Consider the following 25,302-nt stretch of genomic DNA (forward strand, 5'->3'; position numbering starts at 1 on the left):
CTTCTCATGAAAAGCCAGGAGTGGTGGAGGAAGAAATATTCGAGGGAGCAATGCATAGCAGCACCTTCTGGTAGGTGCTGTATGCTATGATCTCCCTGGAGGACAGGGCTACAGCACGAACTCAGTCTGTAGCAGAGCTTCATAAAGATAGCCCAATGGTTTTGTCTTGTTTTGCTTTTTCTAGAGATGAAGTCTCAACTATGGTTATCCAGGCTGTTCAAGAACTTCTGGGCTCAAGCAATCCTCCTGCCTGAGTTTCCTAAGTAGCATGGGGGACAGCTATGCACCACTGCACCTGGCTGCTCACTGGTTTTAAAAATTGATTCCCCCCTCTTGAATACATTCATTGAAATAGCAATTCGAAATTGTATTTTCTTACTTTAAAAATGGTTAGTGATTTAGTGAATTCACCCTTAAAATAAATCATATATTGGAAATACTATAACCAAAAAAAGTTCATTGTCGTGTTATTTATAGTGTCGAGAACTAGTAATAACTTATGGGATCCAATGATATAGGAACGGTCAAGTAAAGCATATACAGTGGACAGCCATGAGAAATCATGATTATGAAGACTCTGTGGTAACATGGAAGATGGGCAGGACATGAGAGTAAGTGAAAAGCCAGGTGCAAATCGAGTGCACACTATGATGATAATACTCCGGATTCTTCAGTGAGATTATTCACTCAACAAATACTTGTTTAGCACCTACTATGCAACAGCCACTATTCTAGAGACTGGTGATACAGAAGTGAACAAAATAGACAGCAATCTCTGTCCTTATGGAACTTACACTGTAGTGAGAGGGAAGCCAGACAAAAATAAATGTGTAAAATATTCATTGGATTATGTAGCGATATGTGATAAGAAAGAAAAGAGGGCCGGGCGCGGTCGGTCACGCCTGTAATCCCAGCACTTTGGGACGCCAAGGCGGGTGGATCACGAGATCAAGAGATGGAGACCATCCTGGCCAACATGGTGAAAACACGGTTCTACTAAAAATACAAAGATTAGCTGGGCGTGCTGGTGTGCGCCTTTAGTCTCAGCTACTCGGGAGGCTGAGGCAGGAGAATCGCTTGAACCCAGGAGGGGGAGGTTGCAGTGAGCCAAGATCGTGCCAGAGCCAGACTCCGTCTCAAAAAAAAAAAAAAAAGAAAGAGCAGGAGGGGAGATGGAAAGCATTGAGCATGACAGTTTTTAGATAAGTTGGCCAGGACAGCCTTACTGAGGAGGTGAGAATTAAACTGAAAGAAATGAGGGAAATGGCTATGCATGGGGGAACTCCATCAAGCAGAAGGCATGGCAGGCGTAAGGGCGTCCAGATGGGAGACGCCTGCAGTACTCTTGAAACAGCTGAGGGGAAAGGGCAGAGAGTAACAAGGAACAGATTGTGGAGGACCAAGTTTGTCAAAGTAAGAAGTTTGGCTTTACCTGGGATTTTACAGGAGCCATCAGAAGGAACTGGGGATTTCACAAAGGGAACCAGGGATTTCCTGGGATTTCACAGGAGCCATCAGAGGGAACTGGGGAGTGACATGATCTGGCTCATGCTTTAACAGTATCACTCTGGCAGCTTTGTTGAAAATAGACGCAGAAGGCAAGAAAGGAGAGATCAGTTAGGAGCCTATTGTATTAATCCAGGCAAGAGATAAAGGTGGTTTGGACTAGGAAGGTAGCAGTGGAATGCTGAGAAGTGGCTGGAGCTTGGTGATATTTAAAAGGTTAAAGATAGCAAGATTTGCTAACAGATTTAAAGTGGAATATTAAAGAGAAGAGTCAAATACTCAAAAGGTTAGGTAAACACAAGAACAGTTTACATTGACTGACATGGGGAAGATTTTAGGAGAAGCAGGTTTGGGTCAGGAGAAATCAAGAGCTCAGTCTTGAACATGTGATGTTTGACATGCCTATTACACATTTATGACACTACAGAGCAGACGTTGTGAGTGCCTCCCCCATGCCCCCTTGGGCCTTACCCTTTCAGTGCTTGCAGGACTGACCTTCCACTGCTAGTTTCTCTGTCTCTCTGCCTCTGGGCTTTCTCTAGCCGTTGGAGCCTACTCTGCATGCATGGTAGCCCAGAAGTACAGAATGCACTTCCTGGTGGAGTGGCCAGCAACTACTGACTGGTAGAAGTTAATGTATAAATACTCCAGTTCTCTCACTCTCCTAACAATGAAATTCAGGCATAACTCTTAGCAGGATTCACTGGACACTTGTTTAATAACACCCTCTATGGGCTGCCTTTCTTGTCTCACTTCCCCATTCTTCTACTAGGGTTTTCTAGGATCACCTCCCTCATAAACTGCTTGCACTTGGACCTCTGCCTCGGAGTCTGGCTCTGGCCGAACCCAAACTAAGACGACACCCAAGTGAGCAGGGTATTTATGCATATGGAATCACCAAGGAGGTGATTGCAGAGAAGAGGGCTAAGAACTAAGCCTTCAGGTATCCAACATTGAAAAGGAGGCTAGGGAGGTGAAAAGGAGGCTAGGGAGATGAAAAGGAGGCTAGGGAGGTGAAAAGGAGGCTAGGGAGGTGAAAAGGAGGCTAGGGAGGTGAAAAGGAGGCTAGGGAGATGAAAAGGACACAGCTAAGGAGTCTTAAATGAAGTGGTGAGAAGTAGGAGGAAAGCCAGGAGTATGGGTTGTCCTAGAAACCAAGTGAAAAAGGTGTTTTTAAGAGGAAGATTGAAGCCTGAGAACTGCTCACTGATTTTAGCAATTTGGAGGTCATTGGTGACCATGAGGAGGGCATTTTTAGTAGCATTATCTCTTGGGTTCAAGAGAGGATAATGAGGGGAGAATTGAAGACAGTAAAGTGACTTTTTTTTTTTTTTGAGACAGAGTCTCGCTCTGTTGCCCAGGCTGGAGTGCAGTGGCGTGATCTCGGCTCACTGCAACCTCTGCCTCCTGGGTTCAAGCGATTCTCCTGCCTCAGCCTCCTGAGTAGCTGGGACTACAGGTGCGTGCCACCATGCCTGGCTAATTTTTTGTATTTTTAGCAGAGACGGGGGTTTCACCATGTTAGCCAGGGTGGTCTCGATTTCCTGACCTCATGATCCACCCGCCCTGGCCTCCCAAAGTGCTGGTATTACAGGCGTGAGCCACTGTGCCCGGTTTTGACCAACTCTTTAAAGGGGTTTTACTATAAAGAGAATGAGAGAAAGAGGTCGAATGCCAGAGGGGGAAATGGAGTCAAGAGAGGCTTTTTTGTGATTTTTTTATAACCTTTTTTTTTTTTTAAACCTGGCATGGTGGCACATGCCTATAGTCCGCAGCTACTTGGGAGACTGAGCTGGGAGGATCGCTTGAACCTAGGAGTTCAAATCTAGCTTGGGCAACATAGCAAGACCCTGTCTTTAAAACCAAAACCAAAAAAACCACACACGTAACCTTTTTATGTTTAACATATATCAATACCAAAAAAGTATAAAAATAACGAGTATTCATTTCAATGAATTTTCCAAACTGAAAAGACCCATGGAAGCACCACCAACATCAAGACACAGAACACTTCTGGTACTCAGAGCGCTGCCCTCCACCTGCTCGTCATCCTCCATTCTATTCTCTACATCCTGAAGTGTAACCACTATTCTGACTTCTAATACCATAGATTGCTTTTGACTGTTTTAAACTTTACATAAATGGCATCATCCAATATGTATTCTTTTGTCTTACTTCAATTGTCCAATTTTAAGTTTGTAACTACCATCCATACTGTTTTATGTAGTTTAGATGTTTCATGCTCATTGCCATATATACAGAAATTCATTGTATGAATGTAGTACCACAATTTATTTATCCATTCAACTGTTGATGATGTGACTAGTTTCTAGTTTCCAGTTTGGGGCTATTATGAATAATATTGATGTGAACATTCTAGTACTAGTCTTTTTGGTAAACTTTTTTTTTTTTTTTTTTTTTTTTGAGGCAGGGTTTTGCTTTGTCACCCAGGCTGGAATGTGGTGGCACAATCACAGCTCACTGCAACCTTGACTTTCTGTATTCGAGTGATCCTCCCACCTCAGCCTCTGGAGTAGCTGGAACCACAGGGGCATGCCATCATGCCTGGCTAATTTTTAAAATGTTTTGTAGATATGGGGTCCTGCTATGTTGCCTAGACTGGTCTCAAACTCCAGGGCTCAAGTGATTCTCTTGCCTTGGCCTCCCAGAGTGTTGGTATTACAGGTGTGAGCCACTGAGCCTGGCTTATATGCATTTTTATTGGGGACATTTTTACTTATAAATTTTTTTCAATGACTTTTGGGATACAAGTGGTTTTTGGTTGCAATGATGAACTGTATACTGGTGAAATCTGAGATTTTAGTGCACCTATCACCTGAGTAGTGTACATTGTACCTAATACGTAGTTTTTAATCCCTCACCCCCTCCCACCCTACCCCTTCTAAGTCTCCAAAGCCCATGCCTTTTCATACCCATAGCTTAACTCTCATTTCTAAGTAAGAACATACAGTATTTGATTTTCCATTCCTGAGTTACTTCACTTGGAACAATGGCCTCCAGCTCCATCCAAGTTGCTGCAAAATACATTATTTTATTCTTTTTCATGGCTGAGTAGTATTCTATGGTATATATACCACGTTTTCTTTACCCACTCATCGGTTGGTTGGCACTTAGGTTGGTTCCAGATCTTTGCAATTGTGAATTGTGCTGCAATAAACATGCATGCAGGTGTTTTTAGATATAATGACTTCTTTTCCTTTGGGGAGATACCCAGTAGCGGATTGTTGGATCAAATGGTAGATCTACTCTTAGATTTATATTTTAATTTACTTTTAGATTTTAGATTTAGAAATCTCTGTTCTGTTTTCCATAGAGGCTGTACTAATTTACATTCCCACCAGCAGTGTATAAATCTTACCTTTTCATCACATTCATGCCAACATCTACTGTTTTTTGACTTTTTAATAATGACCATTCTGGCTGGGGTAAGGTGGTATCTCACTGTGGTTTTAATTTGGATTTCTGTGATGATTAGTGATGTTGAGTGTTTTTCCATATGTTTGTTGGCCATTTGTATGTCTTCTTTTGAGAAATATTTATTCATATCATTTGCCCACTTTTTGATGAGATCTTTTTTTGTTTGTTTGTTTGCTAATTTGTTTGAGTTCCCTGTAAATTCTGGATATTAGTTCTTTGTCAGTTACCTAGCTTGCAAATATTTTCTCCCATTCTGTGGATTGCCTGTTTGCTTTCATGATTATTTTTTCTGTTGTGCAGAAGCTTTTCAGTTTAATGAGGTCCCATTTATTTATTTTTGTTTTTGTTGCATTTACTTTTGGGATGTTAGTCATAAATTCTTCATCTAAGTCAATGTCCAGAAGAGTTTTTCCTGTTTTCTTCTATAATTTTTGTGGTTTCAGGTCTTAGATTTAAGTCTTTAATCATATTGAGCTGATTTTTGTATAAGGTGAGAGTGATCCAGTTTTATTCTCCTACATGTGGCTATCCAGTTTTCCCAGCAACATTTATTAAATAGGATGTCCTTTCCCCAATTTATGTTTTTGTATGCTTTGTTGAAGATCAATTGGTTGTTAGTTTTAAAAAAAGAGAAAAATCTACGAGTCTTTTGAAGGAATCTTTAGGGTTTTCTAGGTATATGATCATATCATCAGCAAACAGAGATGGTTTGACTTTCTCTTTTCCACTTTAGATGTCCTTTATTTCTTTCTCTTGCCTGATTGCTCTGGCTAGGACTTCCAGTACTATGTTGAATAGAAGTGATGAAAGTGGGCATTCTTGTCTTGTTCCAGTTCTCAGGGGGAATGCTTTCAACTTTTCCCCATTCGGTATGATGTTGGCTTTTGGTTTGTAATATATGGCTTTTGTTATTTTGAGTTATGTTCCTTCTATGCCTAGTTTGTTGTCATTGTTTTTGTCATAAAGCAATGCTGGGTTTTGTCATGACATTGTTTTTGTCATACAGCAATGCCAGATTTTACTTAATGCTCTTTCTGCATCTATTAAGATGATCATATAGTTTTGTTTTTAATTCTCTTTATGTGATTTACCATATTTATTGACTTGCATATATATATATTGCAGATTTTTTTATTATTATACTTTAAGTTCTGGGGTACATGTGCACAATGTGCAGGTTTGTTAAATATGTACACATGTGCCATATTGGTGTGCTGTACCCATTAACTCATCATTTACATTAGGTATATCTCCTAATGCTATCCTCCCCCCCCCCCCAATGACAGGCCCTGATGTGTGATGTTCCCCACCCTGTGTCCAAGTGTTCTCATTGTTCAGTTCCCACCTATGAGTGAGAACATGCGGTGTTTGGTTTTTTGTCCTTGCAATAGTTTGCTCAGAATGATGGTTTCTAGCTTCATCCATGTCCCTACAAAGGACATGAACTCATCCTTTTTTATGGCTGCATAGTATTCCATGGTGTATATGTGCCACATTTTTTTTTTTATTATTATTGTACTTTAACAACTTTGTCTCGTTGATCTGTCTAATGTTGACAGTGGGGTGTTAAAGTCTCCCATTATTATTGTGTGGGAGTCTAAGTTTCTTTGTAGGTCTCTAAGGACTTTCTTTATGAATCTGGGTGCTCCTGTATTGGGTGCATATATATTTAGGATAGTTAGCTCTTCTTGTTGAATTGATCCCTTTACCATTATGTAATGGCCTTCTTTGTCTCTTTTGATCTTTGTTAGTTTAAAGTCTGTTTTATCAGAGACTAGGATTGCAACCTCTGCTTTTTTTGTTTTCCATTTGCTTGGTAGATCTTCCTCTATGCCCTTATTTTGAGCCTATGTGTGTCTCTGCACGTGAGATGGGTCTCCTGAATACAGCACACTGATGGGTCTTGACTCTTTATCCAATTTGCCAGTCTATGTCTTTTAATTGGAGGATTTAACCTATTTACATTTAAGGTTAATATTGTTATGTGTGAATTTGATCCTGTCATTATGATGTTAGCTGGTTATTTTGCTTGTTAGTTGATGCAGTTTTCTCCCTATCATCGATGGTCTTTACAATTTGGCATGTTTTTGCAGTGGCTGGTACCAGTTGTTCCTTTCCATGTTTAGTGCTTCCTTCAGGAGCTCTTTTAGGGCAGGCCTGGTTGTGACAAAATCTCTCAGCAATTTTTGTCTGTACAGGAATTCTCCTTCACTTATGAAGCTTAGTTTGGCTGGATATGAAATTCTGGGTGGAAAATTCTTTTCTTTAAGAATGTTGAATATTGGCCCCCACTCTCTTCTGGCTTGTAGAGTTTCTGCCGAGAGAGCTGCTGTTAATCTGATGAGCTTCCCTTTGTGGGTAACCCGAGCTTTCTCTCTGGCTGCCCTGAACATTTTTTCCTTCGTTTCAACTTTGGTGAATCTGACAATTGTGAGTCTTGGAATTGCACTTTTCGAGGAGTATCTTTGTGATGTTCTCTGTATTTCCTGAATTTGAATGTTGGCCTGCCTTGCTAGGTTGGGGAAGTTCTCCTGGATAATATCCTGAAGAGTGTCTTCCAACTTGGTTCCATTCTCCCCGTCACTTTCAGGTACACCAATCAGAGGTAGATTTGGTCTTTTCACATAGTCCCATATTTCTTGGAGGCTTTGTTTATTTCTTTTTACTCTTTTTTCTCTAAACTTCTCTTCTCACTTCATTTCATTCATTTGATCTTCAGTCACTGATACCTTTTCTTCCACTTGATCGAATTGGCTACTGAAGCTTGTGCATGCATCACATAGTTCTTGTGCCATGGTTTTCAGCTCCATCAGGTCATTTAAGGTCTTCTCTATGCTTTTTATTCTAGTTAGCCATTTGTCTAATCCTTTTTCAAGGTTTTTAGCTTCTTTGAGATGGGTTCGAACATCCTCCTTTAGCTTGGAGAAGTTTGTTATTACCAATTGTCTGAAGCCTTCTTCTCTCAACTCATCAAAGTCATTCTCCATCCAGCTTTGTTCTGTTGCTGGCAAAGAGCTGCATTCCTTTGGAGGAGAAGAGGCACTCTGATTCTTAGAATTTTCAGCTTTTCTGCTCTGGTTTCCCCCCATCTTTGTGGTTTTATCTACCTTTGGTCTTTGATGATGGTGACCTACAGATGGGGTTTTGGTGTGGATGTCCTTTCTGTTTGTTAGTTTTCCTTCTAACAGTCAGGACCCTCAGCTGCAGGTCTGTTGGGGTTTGCTGGAGGTCCACTCCAGACCTGTTTGCCTGGGTATCACCTGCGGAGGCTGCAAAACAGCAAATATTGCAGAATGGTAAATGTTGATGCCTGATCCTTCCTCTGGAAGCTTCGTCTCAGAGGGTCACCCAGCTGTGTGAGGCATCAGTTGGCCCCTACCAGGAGGTGCCTCCCAGTTAGGCTACTCAGGGGTCAGGGACCCACTTGAGGAGGCAGTCTGTCCGTTCTCAGATCTCAGACTCCGTGCTGGGAGAACCACTACTCTCTTCAAAGCTGTCAGACAGGGATGTTTAAGTCTGCAGAAGTTTCTGCTGCCTTTTGTTCAGCTATGCCCTGCCCCTAGAGGTGGAGTCTACAGAGGTAGGCAGGCCTCCTTGAGCTGCGGGGTGCTCCACCCAGTTCGAGCTTCCCAGCTGCTTTGTTTATCTACTCAAGCCTCAGCAATGGCGGACGCCCCTCCACCAGCCTTGCTGCCACCTAGCAGTTCAGTCTCAGACTGCTGTGCTAGCAATGAGTGAGGCTCCATGGGCCTGGGATCTTCTGAGCCAGGCGCAGGATATGATCTCCTGGTGTGCCATTTGCTAAGACTGTTGGAAAAGCACAGTATTAGGGTGGGAGTGACCCGATTTTCCAGGTACCTTCTGTCATCGCTTCCCTTGGCTAAGAAAGGGGATTCCCCAACCCCTTGCACTTCCCAGGTGAGGCGATGCCCCGCCCTAGTTTGCCTCACACTTTGTGGGCTGCACCCACTATCCGACAAGCCCCAGTGCGATGAACGCTGTACCTCAGTTGGAAATGCAGAAATCACCTGTCTTCTGCATCACTCATGCTGGGAGCTGTAGACTGGAGCTGTTCCTATTCGGCCATCTTTGAACCTCCCCCCTGACTTGCATATGTTAAACCTTCCCTCTGTATCTGGGACAAAGCCCATTTGATCATGATGTATTATGTTTTTGATTTGCTATTGGATTCTGTTTGCTAGTCTTTTGTTGAGGACTTTTGCATCTATGTTCATCAGGAATATTGATCTGTAGTTTTCTTTTTTGTTATGTCATTTCCTGGGTTTGGCACAGGGTGATACTGGCTTCATAGAATGAGTCTGGGAGGATTCTCTCTTTCTCAATCTCTGAATAGTTTCAATAGGATTGGTTCCAATTCTTCCTTGGCTGTCTGGTAGAATTCAGCTATGAATCCATTGGGCCCTAGGCTTTTTTGTTGCTGGCAATTTCAATCAGTAAATTTTACTTATTCAATCTCACTGCTTGTTATTTGGTCTGTTCAGGATTTCTATTTCTTCCTGATTTAATCTGGGATGGCTGTAAATTTCCAGGAATTTATCCATTTCTTCTATGTTTTTCAGTTTTCGTGAATAGAGGTGTTCATAGTAATCTCAATTGATCTTTTGTATTTCTGTTTCATTGGTTGTAATGTCTCTATTTTCATTTCTAATTGAACTTATTCAAAACTTCTCCCTCTTAGTTAATCTAGTTAATGGTCTATCAATTTTGTTTATCTTTTCAAAGAACCAATTTTTTGTTTTACTAATCTTGTGTAATATTTTTGTTTCAATTTCGTTTATTTCTGCTCTGGTCTTTGTTGTTTCTTTTCTTCTCTAGCTTTGGGTTTCTTTTGTTCCTGTTTCTTTAGTTCCTTGAGGTGCAATGTTAGGGTGTCAAGTTGTGATCTTTCAGACTTTTTGATGTAGGCATTTAGTGCTATAAGCTTTCCTCTTAGCACCACTTTTGCTGTATCTCAGAAGTTTTGATAACTGTGTCATATTATCATTCATTTCAAGTAATTTTTATCTTGATTTCATTGTTAACCCAAAATTTATACAGGAGCAGATTGTTTAATTTCCATGTATTTGTATAGTTTTGAGAATTCCTTTTGGAGTTGGTTTCTAGTTTTTTCCTACTGTGGTCTGAGAAGATACTTGATACGATTTTGATTTTTAAAAATTATTGATACTTGTTTTGTAGCCAATCATATGGTCTATCTTGGAATATACTGCATGTGCTGATGAGAAGAAAGTATATTCTATAGTTGTTGGGTAGGATGTTCTGTAAATATCTGTTAGGTCTATTTGTTTTAGAGTATTGTTTAAGTCATTGTTTCTTTGTTGACTTTCTACCTTGATGATCTGTCTGGTGCTGTCAGTGGGGTGTTGAAGTATCCCACTATTAATGTGGTGCTCATTATCTCTTTCCTTAGGTCTAGTAGTAACTGTTTTATGAATTTTGGAGCTCCATAGTTAGGTACACATATATTTTGGATTATAATATTCTCTTGTCAGATTAATCCTTTTATCATTATATAATTGTAACCACCTAACAGGTTATTTCTGCCCACTGCACAAGCAAAATCAATTCATGGCATTGTGGTGAAGAAAGTGTTTAATTGATGCAAGGCCAGTCATGCCATGTGGTCAAACCAGGATGGAGACATTACTCAAATCAATCTCATCAAATGCTTGTAGGTTAGGGGTTTTTCAAAGGCAGTTTGGGGGAAGGGATTGGGCTGACCAGACCAGGTGCTTGCTGCTGATTGTTTGGGTTGGAGATGAAATCACAGGGAGTTGAAGCTGTCCTCTTGTGCTGAGTCACTTCTGTGAGGCCACAGGAGTGGTTGGTGGGTCCATATGGGTCCAAGTGAAGCCATCGGTGTCAGACATGCAAAAAACCTGAAAAGATATCTCAAAAGGCTAATCTTAGGTTCTACAATAGTGATGTTATCTTCATGAGTAATTGGGGGAGTTGCATATCTGTGACCTCTGGATTAATGGCTGGCAATCATTTATATCCACACCTTAGCAGAATTCAGGCTCTTCTCCTCCTCCTAAGTCTGGTGGTCTCTCATTAGCTTTACAAAGGTGGTTGAGTTTTGGGAAAGATTATTATCATTTAAACTAAAAACTAAATGTCTCCCAAAGCTAGCTAAGACTAAGCCCAGGAATAATTAAGGCAGCTTGAAGGCTAAAGGCAAGAGGGAGGTTGGCTAGATCAGATGTCCCCCACTTTCATAATTCTCTCGGTGATATAATTTTTGCAAAGGTGGTTTTATAATGACCTTCTTTGTCTTTTTCTTTTTTTTTTAACTGCTGTTGCTTTAAAGTCTGTTTTATTTAATATAAGAATAGCTACTCCTAGCCAGGCATGGTGGCTCACGCCTGTAAATCCCAGCACTTTGGGAGGCCGAGGCAGGTATATCACCTGAGGTCAGGAGTTCAAGACCAGCCTGACAAAGATGGTGAAACTCCATCTCTACTAAATTTACAAAAAAATTTGCCAGGCATGGTGGGTGGCACCTGTAATCCCAGCTACTCAGGAGGCTGAGGCAGGAGAATTGCTTGAACCCGGGAGGCGGAGGTTGCAGTGAGCCGAGATTGCACCTTGCTCTCCAGCCTGGGTAACAAAGTGAGACTTCATCTCAAAAAAAAAAAAAAAGAATAGCTACTCCTGCTAGCCTTTGGTTTCCATATACACAGAACATCTTTTCCCACCCCTTTACCTTGAGTTTATGTGAATCCTTATGCATTAGATGAGTCTCTTGAAGACAGCAGATATTTGGTTTGTGATATTTTATCCATTCTGCCAATCTGTATGTTTTCAGTGGAGCATTTATGCCATTTATGTTTAATATTAACATTGAGATGTAAGGTACAATTCTAGTCATCATGTTGATTATTACCTGGATCCTTTTGTGTGTGTGTGTGTGTGTGTGTGTGTTATTTATTTATTTTTTTTAATTTTTTTGAGACAGCGTCTCGCTCTGTCACCCAGGCTGGAGTGCAGTGGCATAACCTCCGCTCACTGCAAGCTCCGCCTCCCAGGTTCACGCCATTCTCCTGCCTCAGGCTCCCAAGTAGCTGGGACGACAGGCACCCGCCACCATGCCCAGCTAATTTTTTGTATTTTTAGTAGAGATGGGGTTTCACCATGTTAGCCAGCATGGTCTCGATCTCCTGACCTCGTGATCCGCCCCCTTCGGCCTCCCAAAGTGCTGGGATTACGGGTGTGAGCCACCGTGCCCGGCCATGTGTGTGTCTTATTGTTTTATAGGCCCTGTGAGTTTTATGCTTTCAAGAGGTTCTATTGTGATACATGTCAACTTTTGGTTTCAAGATTTAGAAGTCCTTTTAGAATTTTGTGTATGGCTGGTCTGGTATTTACAAATTCGTTCATCATTTGCTTGTCTGGAAAATACTTTATTTCTCCTCCATTTATGAAACTTAGTTTTGCTGGACACAAAATTCTTGACTGACACTTATTCTGTTTAAGGAGGCTAAAGATTGGACTCTAATCCCTTCTGGCTTGTAAGGTTTCTGCTGAGGGGAAGATTTTTATTAATGACATAAATGTGTGATGATGGAAACAATCCAGTGGGAAGAGAAAATCAATGATGCAGGAGGGAAGAAAAAAAACATTTTTGGAGGGCTGTTCTTTAGTATATGAGAGTAGATGGAATCTATTCAACATGTAAAGGAGTCTTAGCTAAGCCTTAGATAGGAGTAGGAACTGTTTATCCAAAGTAAAATGAAGGAAGACAGATTCCAGTAGGTTGGAAGACATGGTGGGAAGGACTTGAGGAAATTCTCCTCTATTGCTTATTTTACTCAATAAAGTAGGAAGCAAGGTTACCAGCTATGAGTGAGGAGTGGAAGAAGGCATTAGAGACTTGATGAGAGAAAAGAAGCCATGAAAGAGTTATACAAAAGTGTATGAGGTTTATTGGACTAGGGAAAGTATGCCTGCCAGGAGCTTTAAAGGGCCACCTGAGGTTAGTGACCAGAAATTCAAAGTGAGACAAGCCACTATGTCCAACAGCATGGGTGCAGGCAGAGAGTAGTGGGAAGCTGCATTTAACCAGAGTCATGGTTTAGCAAAGTGAACACAACAACCTGGGAGAGAGACAGGGGAACTTAGGGAGTGCCCAAAGGCATGATAACATTAATAGAGATCCTCCTCCAGTGAATGTCACCAGCCTCCCAGTTGCTCAACTGAACTGAGAAACCTTGACCTTTTCCTCAACCCCTAACACCCAAACAACAAGTTGTATTGATTTCACCTCCTAAACATCTCCTCCTTTCCTCATTGGATTAAGCTACTGTAATTTGTCTTCATGTTTATGTCATTTCCCCCATAGCAGCCAGAGGTGATGTTTTAGAAATTACAAGCCTGATCATGTAACTCCCTACTTACAAGCTTCCAGCAGCTTCTTACTGCCCTTAATGTGAAATGACTCACAAGACCTTGGCTATGGCCAACTCTCCAGCCTCTTTTTTGGCTTATATTTTTCCTTCTTCCCCATATGCCAGCCCTACTCTCTTCTTTCAATTCTTCAAAGTCAGTCATCTCTGAGGGCGCATATACCCCCAGAGGATGCCCAAGATGATTCACTGGGATGAGGAAAAAAATACTAGAACTTCCTTTTATATTTATTTGTGATTATATATTTTTAATTTCTGTGATTATATATATTGAAAATGTGTAAATCAGTAGTACATGGATACACTTTATAAATACGTATACATATATTAGAGTAGTGCTCAAAAATGTTTTATTATGCACATGCAGTTGTAAGAATATGTACAGAGACCACATGTACCATTTACCCAGTTTCACACAAACTTGCATCTTGCAAACCTATAGTCATAACCTTGATATTAATATTGATCTAATTCACTGATCTTATTAAGATTTTCCCAGTTCTTGTATTCATGCATGTGTATGTATTTTAACTCTATGGAATGTTATCATATAAATAGGTTGTTATATTCACCACCACAGTAAAGATACAGGACAAGTCCATTATCACAAGGGCCCTTCAAGTGGCTCTTCTGTAGCCACCTCCTAACCCCCATACCCTGTCCCTGACTCCTGCCAGCTACTAATCTGTTCTCCATTTCTATAATTTTGTCATTTCAAGAAAATTACATACAAGAAATCATACAGTAGTAACCTTTTAGGATTGGCGTTTTTCACTCACCATACTTCTCCGGCAATTCATCTAAGCTGTTGTGTCAATAGTTGGTCAATTTTTATTGCTGAGTGGTATTCCACATATGAAGATACCACAATTTGTTTAACCATTCACCAGCTGAGGACATGTAGATTCTTTCCAGTTTGGAGCTATTATCAATAAAGCAACTAATGATGTTGAATATTAAAAAAATGTTTTATTGACAAAGGAAGACAATCAAAAAAGCTTGTAGACCATAACTCTAATGTTTCAGGTCTTTCCTACCCCAAGATCTTCTGTCCTACCCATCCCTACTTTTAGAACCTCTCCCTACTTTTCTCTAGCTAACTCTTGGACTCCAGAGAAAGTGTTAAAAGTTTTCCCTAACCCCCAGACCAGGGGTACATCCCCCTGTTTTATGCCCCCAATGCTCCTGGCACTTTTCCCCCTAAGCCCACTGTACCTGATATTTTCTATCTGCCCCTCCAGATCTACTCTCCACCCTTCTTCATTCTGCTCTCAGCCCAGGACTACATCAAATCTCCTTAGTCCTCTGGGTTCCAGTTGACTTGATCTCTAGGGAGGCTTTGCAGGGGAAGGAAGGAGAGGCAGGGCCTGATCTTATTCCCCCCAGCCCCTCACTGTAAGGCTGACTCAGGCAACTTGTGTGTCTAGAAGGAAAGCCTCAGCTTCTCTCTACACAAAACTATCTTCCTAGGTTTTGATATCTGCTCCCTTCCCTTTGTCCCCTTGGTCCTGTAGATGTATGTTGCTTGGTCTAATCTAGGTTTTAAAATTTGAATTAGTTGTTGATACTTAATAATTGGAAGATTTTGCATAAAATTTCAGATGTCTGGCTTCTCTTGAAAAGAAATCAGAAGAAGGTTTGACAACACTGAGCCTGCATTCCAAATAGTAACCATTGTGTGGCCTTGAGTAGAGCCACCCCTTCCACTGGGGCAGCTACTCTCAAGAATTCACCGTCCCCACTGACTCCCTGTTGCATACAATAACCTTGCTTTGCTATTACCACCCAGGCACTGGGAGTCCTGGTTTAAAGAATGTGTTGCCCGCTAGGTGGGACCTGTGTCAGACTTCTCATCAGATTTGGAGAAAGGGCATGCTGGCCTCTCCCATCTGTCTACTTCTCTCTCTCTCCCCTTGCACCACCAGAGCGTCCTCTCTCTGGGGTTTCTATCATCCCCTCCTAGACCCCCACTTGCTCCCAGGCTTGCTGCTCCTCTCTGCACTTCTCACATCTTGCCAGAGTGCTTTTTTCTTTTTTTTGAGATGGAGTCTTACTCTGTTGCCTAGGCTGGAGTGCAGTGGTGTGATCTTGGTTCACTGCAACCTCCCCTCCTCCAGGTTCAAGCAATTCTCCTGTCTCAGCCTCCCAAGTAGCCAGAATTACAGGTGGCTGCCACCGTGCCTGGCTAATTTTTTGTATTTATAGTAGAGACGGGGTTTCACTTTCACCATCTTGACCAGGCTAGTCTTGAACTCTTGACCTCGTGATCCACCCGCCTCGGCCTCCCAAAGTGCTGGGATTACAGATGTGAGGCATCACACCCGGCCCAGAGTGCTCTTTTTAAATGGGACTCAGATTACAACCCTTTCTCTTAAAACCTTGCTATGTTTTCTCATTGCCCTATAGTTAAAGCCTGCATTTCTAAAGCAATCTCCTGGCTTATTTGACTTTTACCTACTACCAGGCTGATCTGGGGCCACCCCTCCTCATTCTGCTTTTCCAGAACAGTGAGTTCCTTAAGCACACACCTTATGCCTCACCTGGGCATCACACTTGCCAAGCTCCTGGGCCAAGTATGAGGCCTCTCTCCTCACTTCCTGGTCACAATTTAAGTGCCCTTACCCAGAGAGTGCCTTTCCATTCTCTGTCTGTATCCCTTCCTAATAGGTGCTATGCTCGTAAGAAGGGACTTTTTTTTCAGTCTTTCTCTCACTGGACTGTGAGAACAGTGTTTGTCTTTTTCACTGCCTGGTGTATAGTAGGTGCTCATTGAACATTTATTGAAAGAGCAGATTTAGAGATCTAGCTCTTCATGGAATAGCAGTTTCTACCACTTAGTGACAATGTGGAATACCAGGGCTTCTCAAGTGTTTAGTATGATCATACATTTATGTTACGAGGCCTGCCTATAGGGTGATTGCACATGAGGTGAGGCCATTGAGGCACCTAGGGCAGAGGATTTAAGGAAGCTTTCACCCTTACAATGCCTCTCCTGACACATTCTAGACCTGGCTCTGGGAGGGAAGCCTTTGCTAAGAACCATGAAAGGAAAAGAGAAAAAGAAAATTAGGATGGTGCTGAAGGGAGATTTGTGATGGCAGCCTGACACCCATCACCTGATTGTTGAACACTCACTGTGGATAGAATGGTGTATGGTGGCCACAGGGAGGAGGGGGCAGCAGAGTGATGATACCTTAACTGACACCTGAGTCAGTGGTGGGAGAACTGAGGAGAAGCAGTGGGTTCTTCTACAGGAAATCGAAGGGTGGAATTCATTATTCTAGCCCTTAAAACAACAGCTTACCCAACATGCTACACAAAACCAGGTTTCTGTTTCAGATAAATAGGTGAAGGGACTCTTAATCCTAAAGACTGAAAAATAGAAAAGAAAGGGGAAGAAGAGTGCCCCAAGGATTGCCATTGGAGGTTCTTTTGCTGGGGCTGATTGCCAGCTGAGATTATTCAAGCCCCAAAGCAAACTTTCTGCTCCTGCTCCCTTAGAGCTGCCCTTCCACAGCTCAGTATTGCCTCCTGCAAGGGTGGGGAGCTGGCTACAGCAGACACCAGTGAACCCTTTTTCCATTCCAGAAGTCCCAGTGGACCTACTTTAATATATCAATAACACTCCTATTTTAAACTAGCTGTATCCATTTTAGTGCTAATAATCACAGTGCTAAAGTTCTTCAAGGTAGTTATTTTGTAAGTAGGTCAAACAGGTACTTTGGGAACCTGTTCCGTCTGTTTGCTTGCTGGGTAACCTCTTTGTTATCTAATTCAAAGTCTGGTACAGTTTGAGCCAAAACAAAAAATGAATGATGTTTCACTTTGGAGTCAAGATTCATTCATTTTCTGACATTAATCATTTTTGTTACACAATAAGTCTATATTCATGATAAAAAATAGAAAATACAAATAAGCAAAACTAAATTGAAAGGAAAACCATCTGTGATCTGCCAATTAGAAAATCTCTATTCTAAACATTTTGGTAAATATGCTACCAGATTTTTATCTATGCAAATATGTATTTGTATTTTTCCTCACTTGTATATTGAACATTTTTTCATATTAATAAATAAGTTAGCATCATTATTTTTGATAGCTTCATGGTGTGAAATTATAAAATTAGATCTACCACACTTTATTTTAACTATCTCTCTTGCTGGATACTTCAGCTATTCCCAATATCACAGAAGCCTTTTTATACATGCATCCTTGTACATGCGTCGGATTCTTTAAGATTGCCAAAGGTGAAATGGTTGGGTCCCAAGGTGCAACTGTTTTCTAGCATTTCAATACATAATACCAAAGTACAATCCAGAACCATTGTACCAACTAATGCTCCCACCAGCAGCACATTGCAGTGTTGATTTCCTCCTGGCCTCACCAGCACTCTGTCAACACCGGGTACTGGTGTGTCGTGTACATGACATTACATGCCAGGCACTGAGAGTGAAAGAAAACAGTTCATGATGAGAATGGGGCAAGAGAGGGAGATAAACAAGGGAGCTGACATCTACAGACCAGTTAGCTGAGATTACAGTACACTGGGGCTCCAAGTGCACAGAATCTGAACATCCTAGGACAAGTGTTACAGAGGCTTCCTGAAGAGGTTCATTCTGAGATTTACCCTGAAGGATCATCAGGAGTTAATGATGAGTATATTAAGCCATTCTCACATTTCTATAAAGAAATGCCTGAAATTGAGTAATTTTTTTTTCCCCGAGATGGAGTCTTGCTTTGTCACCTAGGCTGGAGAGCAGTGGTGCGATCTCAGCTCACTGCAACCTCTACCTCCCTGGGTTCAAGTGATTCTCCCGCCTCAGCCTCCCAAGTAGCTGGGATTACAGGTGGCTGCCACCGGGCCCATCTAATTTTTGTATTTTTAGTAGAGACGGGTTTTCACCATGTTGGCCAGGCTGGTCTCAAACTCCTGACCTCGTGATCCTCCCGCCTTGGCCTCCCAAAGTGCAGGGATTACAGGCGTGAGCCACTGCGCCCAGCCAAAATTGAGTAAAGGTTTTATTAGCTCATGATTCTGCAGGCTGTACGGGAAGCGTGGTGGCATCTGCTTCTGTAGAGGCCTCAGAAAGCTCCAATCATGGTGGAAGGTGGAAGGCACATCACACTGTGAAAGCAGGAGCAAGAATTGGGGGAACATGCCACAAGATCCTGTCACTTTTGAAGAACCAGATCTCATGTGAACTCAGAGCGAGAGCTCACTTATCACTAAGGAGATGGCCCAACCCATTCATGAGACATCAGCCCTCATGACCCAAACACCTCCCACCAGACTCCACCTCCAACATTGGGGATTACATTTCAATGAGATTTGGGTGGGAACAAATGTCCAAACTATATTGATGAGTAAAAACAAGAGTAAAGAACAGGGAAGGAATGATGGAGAGAATGATCCAGGTAAAGAAAAGCTTCCAGGCATGAATGTTCAGCACCTTTTCAGGGAGCAACAAAAAGTTCTGTAATGGTTGCAATGAAGGGTGCATGGGGCGTTGGGGATGGTGGACAGGAATGATGGACAGTGAGGCTGATGAGATGGGCTGGGTCTCATCAAGAAGTGCTCTCTGGGCTTAGCAAAGGAGCTCTAGCTTTATCTGTAAACTTTCCTTGGGAGGCAGGACTTGGCATCAAAACCTGTGTGTGGAAGACTCACACTGATCCAAGGGAAGGGCACTGACGCTGGGCTCAAGCATTGCTTTGTCATTCCCTGATGAGCTCTCTGAGCTTGGGAACAGCCACTCTGTGTCTAGTAAAGGAAAGGAGCTGATTCTGGTCCTCTCCAGTTCTCTCTATGCTTCTATGAATTCTGAAACATTTTTAACTTTTTTTCCTTCCAGAAAAGGTGGCCATTAAGATCCTGGACAAGACCAAGTTAGACCAGAAAACCCAGAGGCTACTATCCCGAGAAATCTCCAGCATGGAAAAGCTGCACCATCCCAACGTCATCCGCCTTTACGAAGTAGTGGAGACCCTATCCAAGCTGCACTTGGTGATGGAGTATGCAGGGGGTGGGGAGCTCTTCGGAAAAATTAGCACTGAGGGGAAGCTCTCTGAACCAGAAAGCAAGCTCATCTTCTCCCAGATTGTGTCTGCCGTGAAGCACATGGTGAGCAGGGGTGACGAGTGAGAACCTTGCTCCCATTCCACTGACATTGGGAGCACAGGGCTTTAGGTTACCAACCCTCAAGTGTCCCAGAGGGCTTTTGTCCTACAAAGCAGACAGTAGTCCCTTCTGAGAGTCAGAAGTCTGGCTGGGATCGTGCTCCTTGCCTGTGAAGCAACATCCAGGGATGTCCAGTTACACGACAACCTCCTAGCTTCTGCAGACGTTGGCAGGAATCACTGGGAGCAGCTGATGAATATCACCCACCCCCTGGCCATACCCATTTCTCCAACCTCATCTTCCACTATCTGGATAGCTGGCTCCTCACTGCTTCTTGGTTTTGCTTTCCTACTTTTGTCTAGGATGCCCTCATATGACATCTCATATTCTAAATCCTATCCACACTTAATGCCCAGCTTGGTTCTCTCTCTCTCTCTCCCACCCCCGCTGTCTGTGTGTGTGTGTGTGTGTGTGTGTGTGTGAGAGAGAGAGAGGTGTTCTTCAATCTCACATCAGTTATACTGATCTTTTGCCTTCAGTAAGATCCCCTAGCTCTTATTGCCTCTGTGCCCAGTAGATTAACACTTGGTTTTGTCTTTCTTTCTTTTTTCCCTTCCTTCCTTCTTCCTTCCTTCCTTCCTTCCTCCTCCTCCCTCCCTTCCCTCCCTTCCCTCCCTTCCTTCCTTCCTTTCTCTCTCTTTCTTTTTTTTTTTTTTGACAGAGTCTTGCTCTGTCACCCAGGATGGAGTGCAGTGGCATGATCTTGGCTCACTGCAACCTCCGCCTCCCGGGTTCAAGCAATTCTCCTGCCTCAGCCTCCCAAGTAGCTGGGATTACAGGCATGTGCCACCATGCCTGGCTGATTTTGTATTTTTAATAGAGATGAGGTTTCACCATGTTGGTCAGGCTGGTCTCGAACTCCTGACCTCAAGCAATCCACCTGCCTTGATCTCCCAAAATAATGGGATTACAGGCGTGAGCCACTGTGCCTCGCCAGTTGTGTCATTCTTATTTTAGTTCTTTGTTTACTTCTTTAGATAAATCTGGACTCCCAGTGCATACTCTGTAGTTCCCCCAAGAACTGGCTGTTTTGCTGCCTCCTTATTTTTGGCCGTATTGCGGGCCATACAGGAGGAACCTGACTTGCAGACCTGACTATCACTTTTACTACCAAAAGTTTTGTTCGGTCACCATCTTTACTCAGATCCCAGCTGAATGGTTCTGTCAGAAAAGAGACACTTGTCTAGGGTCTATATTAGTTGAGAGGCTATTTCCAATTCACTTCTCAGCCTGCATGGCTGTGGGAGCAAGAACTGGGATCAGTGAGCCACAGTGAACCTCATTACATGCCAGGCACTGAAAAAGTCAAATAAAACAGTCCATGCTAGCAATGGGGCAAAAGAGGGAGAATTTGCAAGGGAATCGGTGACCTAGAGGGCCCAAAATAGCAGTAGGGAAGGAGAGGAGGAAGAAAGAGAAGTGAGCCAGGGAGAAGAACTTGACTGTAGTGGTCGTAGGTGTTTCAGACCTGTGATATATGACCAATCATCATTTAAGTGGCTTTGGGCTGTGATGAGCTTTCCCAGGGCCAGAGAATAAGCCAGACCCATACCAAGTAATAGAACAGATGGGCAAAGAGTCTTCCACATTCTACTTGGAAAAGTGACCTGGTGGGAGAACAGAAGAGAATCCAGCAATAGAAGGTACAGATGTTAGTCTTCAGCAGCTCTACGCCCTGCCATTTCTCCAACTCTCTGCAAACAGGAAGTGTGTTTCATAGCCATAGATCCACATCTTATTGAGTTTGTTTATATGCCAAGACCATGCTGAGCACTGTTCTCATCATATACAGTTAGCATCATATATAGTTCTCACCACACCCTATGGTTATCAGTATCCCACTTTACAAAGAAGGAAACTGACATTCACAGTACCCAGCTGGTATAGCTGAACCTGGAATTGACCAGACTGTCCCCTCCAAAGCCTGGATTCTTATTCCAGGAGGGCCATCAGGAAAGGTGACAAACACAAAGCCATTTTCCAAGAGCCCTTGGGACTGAACAGGTCAAGGGTCCTCTGAAGATTGTCTGGATTCAGGATGCAAGGGTGGGAGTGGAGCATGTGCCCACACTCCACAGTGTGTTCTGTGGCTAGATCCTCGCCAATTGCAACCACCTCCCTTTGGCTGAATTCTGTAAAGATAAAAGAGTCCACCCCAAAAAGCGTGGCTGGAAAGTCAGGGGAGGCCTCCAAGCCTTCCTGGTCAAACGATCCATCAGCCAGAAAAATCCACGTATGACCTCAACAACTAAGGATTACTGTTTCATTGTATTTCAGAATGTGTAGTTTCATAAGATCTGGGTCTTATTTCTGGTGTTAGTTTCTGAGTCCACATGTGTGGAACAGACTCCAACCCTTACCACATAGAATAGGAACTTTGGTCTATTTGGGGAGGTGTGGGCATTACACTGGGCTAAAGGTTATGACAGGGTTTGCTATCGTGACTTAAGTTGATCCTCACTGAATTTGTTATTCCACCATCATTATCTCACTGTTTCAGAGCAACTGATACATTTTTATTTTGACATTTTACTGTAAAAATGACTTTTCTCTATGTCTTCTTCCACAGCATGAAAACCAAATTATTCATAGAGATCTGAAAGCAGAAAATGTATTCTATACCAGTAATACTTGTGTGAAGGTGGGCGATTTTGGATTCAGCACAGTAAGCAAAAAAGGTGAAATGCTGAACACTTTCTGTGGTTCTCCTCCCTACGCTGCGCCTGAACTCTTCCGGGACGAGCACTACATCGGCATTTACGTGGATATCTGGGCCTTGGGGGTGCTTTTGTACTTCATGGTGACTGGCATCATGCCATTTCGGGCAGAAACCGTGGCCAAACTAAAAAAGAGCATCCTCGAGGGCACATACAGTGTACCGCCGCACGTGTCAGAGCCCTGCCACCGACTCATCCGAGGAGTCCTTCAGCAGATCCCCACGGAGAGGTACGGAATCGACTGCATCATGAATGATGAATGGATGCAAGGGGTGCCATACCCTACACCTTTGGAACCTTTCCAACTGGATCCCAAACATTTGTCGGAAACCAGCACTCTCAAGGAAGAAGAAAATGAGGTCAAAAGCACTTTAGAACATTTGGGCATTACAGAAGAGCATATTCGAAATAACCAAGGGAGAGATGCTCGCAGCTCAATTACAGGGGTCTATAGAATTATTTTACATAGAGTCCAAAGGAAGAAGGCTTTGGAAAGTGTCCCAGTCATGATGCTACCAGACCCTAAAGAAAGAGACCTCAAAAAAGGATCCCGTGTCTATAGAGGGATAAGACACACATCCAAATTTTGCTCGATTTTATAAATTGCACTAGACTGCTTGTAATTAACCGAGATCATTGTTGCTGCTTCTAAATTTTTTTCAAGGACAACGTGAGTGGAGACATTTTTGTAATTTTTAAATAAACTTATATTTGAGATATGCATTTTTTTTCTCCAGAAAGTCTATTAGCTCAGATTCTGGCTTGATTTGGGATCTTGTTTTATTAGCAAATTTCAGCGTTCATTCATTTAATCAAATATTTATCCAGTGCCTCCTGTGTGTCAGGCACTATTTAAGGCGCTAGGGAAACAGCAAGAAATAAATAGGCAAGGTCCCTCCTCTCATGTGCAGGGCATTCTAGCCCAGGACAAAGGTACTAAGAACTACATTTTTTAAAAAAGGAAAAGATCAGTGATGGATGCCATGCAGAGAATTCAAAAGGGGTGATCTGATATCAGAGGCTTGCTACTTTGGATTAGTCATTAAGGAAGGCCACTTTGAGTACATATCAGTTTAAGATCTGAATGAGAAGCAGGAGTGACTCTTACAAAATCCCAGAGCATTCCAGGCAGCTAAGGGTTTCAGACTCAGTTCCACCCAAAACAGAGCCTAAGACAAAGGCTTCCATGTGAAGTAGTTTATTTGGGAAGTGATGCCAGAGGACAGGAGTGAAGGACAGAGGAAACAGGAAAAGCTAATACACAGACACATTAGCAAGTTAGCTAGTGCTACAGTTTCTGGTGCTTGGTTTTGCAGTATCCTCAGAGGAGCCTGATGAAACACATCTCAGGTGTCTGCCCTGGGTGTGAAAGGGGAAAGCATTTAACCATAAGCTCTTGCTCACTTTTGATCAAGGGTGGCCCTTTGTGTCATCTGCCCTGCACTCCCAGACTGCGCTGTGTGAGTGCCAAGTGGGTTCCCTATGCTTCCCTTGCCTTCATGTCAGAGAAGTCTTGGAGCAGGAGGGAAGAGGTACACCACCAGTATGATACCTCCTTTCTTTGCCTGCTTGTCCACTGGCATGGGGAGCCCAAAGTGACCATGTGAAACTTGTAGATTCCAATTCACTGGAACCCTTATCAAGTCCCCTGATGAAAGCATCCCTGATCCCCTGGGAACCAAACCTTTTAATCTAGCCTAGATTGTAGAAAAAAAAGAATAGAAATTAATCAAGTGAGTCACCAATTGCGTGATGGTGACAGGAGTCAATCTACTTCCACCTAGTGGTTTCCAGACCTGTGTGTTTTAATGATCGGGACATGTATCAGTCATTATTAAAGCACATTACTGAATCCTGGAGGACAGCACCCCAACCCTGCAGGCTGCTCTCTCACCTCTGGTGTCTTAGCTGAGTCATTCCATTGTTCTACTTATGTTGGCTGCTTCTGGTGTTGAGGTATATGGTAAGATGAGGGGATCCCGTTGTCATGTGCCCATTGCACCACCTCCTTTATCAAAAAAGTGGTCCTTGAGGCAATGTTTGAAATATCATGACAGTGAGTCAGGTATTCTCTATGTCTTTGTGTGCTTGTATGGAAAGACACATTGCAGGCAGAAAAGGCAAATCCATACTCTGAGATCAATTCCAATAAGGATGAATCACTCCTGGGCCCATCTGAATTCATGACTCCATGGATCTGATAATGCCCAGCTCATACGTTAACAGGTCTGTTTGCCTAGTCCTCGGTATCTCATAATCAGGTTCTCAGCTTCCACTGGGGCCCAGTAGCACATCAGGAGTCTCAGTAGTTCTGTCGCAGGAAGCATGGCGTTATCTCTTATTGGGGCTTTCCAGAGGCCCCCCACACACACGGCCTGAGTAGCAGTTTGCTCAGAAGCCAAAACTGCTGTAATCTTTCTTTTATGGGATCCACTTGAAACTGGCAGCCCTGTTAAATGGGTGGGAGGAATACACCAAATACAATATATGTGCTTCCAAAGTCCAGAGGGACCTACTAAATCCTATGCCTCTATGTTAGTGTTAAGAGGGGGGAGGTGCAAGAAATTGTTCTTTACTATAGAAGAAATATCTAGGCATGCCTCAACTCATTGGTCTTCTAAACTCTTCATCAATGTGGCATGCCCCAGATTCTTCATAGAGTCTATAATCCACACTCTGGCGCATGTAAGCTTTACTAGGGCATTTGTAATACTTGCCACTTCCTGATAGCCAATCCCCCTAGCATGCTCTCACAATATAGTGGGCCAGCATGATGTCTTGTAGAATGTCAAGATGATCAAGGTCCTTTTGGATTATATTGTGATATAGAGAAGGAGATTTAAGATTGTTTTGGGGCAATAGAGTAAATGAGAATCGCTCTCCATCCCAGAGAAATGTGAACCGCTTTTGATCCTCCTTTCTGATGGAAATTTAGAAGAATGAATTTGCCAAATCAATAGCTGCATATCAAACGCCAGAGGCTGCCAGTAAAAATACCACATCCAATACAGCAGCTACAACTGAGACTAGCAATAGT

General features: G+C 42.7%; 1 protein-coding gene across 2 annotated transcripts in view; it reads left to right on the forward strand.

Moving 5' to 3' along the window:
• Nucleotides 1–22,988, forward strand: part of NIM1K (NIM1 serine/threonine protein kinase) — an 86,277-nt gene extending 63,289 nt beyond the window's left edge. For both annotated transcript variants that reach the window (XM_003277748.4, XM_030814035.1), the window contains exons 3-4: nucleotides 19,223–19,491; nucleotides 22,118–22,988. In XM_003277748.4, coding sequence (XP_003277796.1) covers nucleotides 19,223–19,491; nucleotides 22,118–22,867 — 1,019 coding nt within the window. In that variant the 3' untranslated portion in view covers nucleotides 22,868–22,988. The remainder of the gene's footprint in view (nucleotides 1–19,222; nucleotides 19,492–22,117) is intronic.
• The last annotated feature ends 2,314 nt before the right edge of the window (nucleotides 22,989–25,302 follow it).

This window comes from Nomascus leucogenys, chromosome 6 (genome assembly GCF_006542625.1).
Source record: "Nomascus leucogenys isolate Asia chromosome 6, Asia_NLE_v1, whole genome shotgun sequence".
Classification (NCBI taxonomy): Eukaryota; Metazoa; Chordata; class Mammalia; order Primates; family Hylobatidae; genus Nomascus; species Nomascus leucogenys.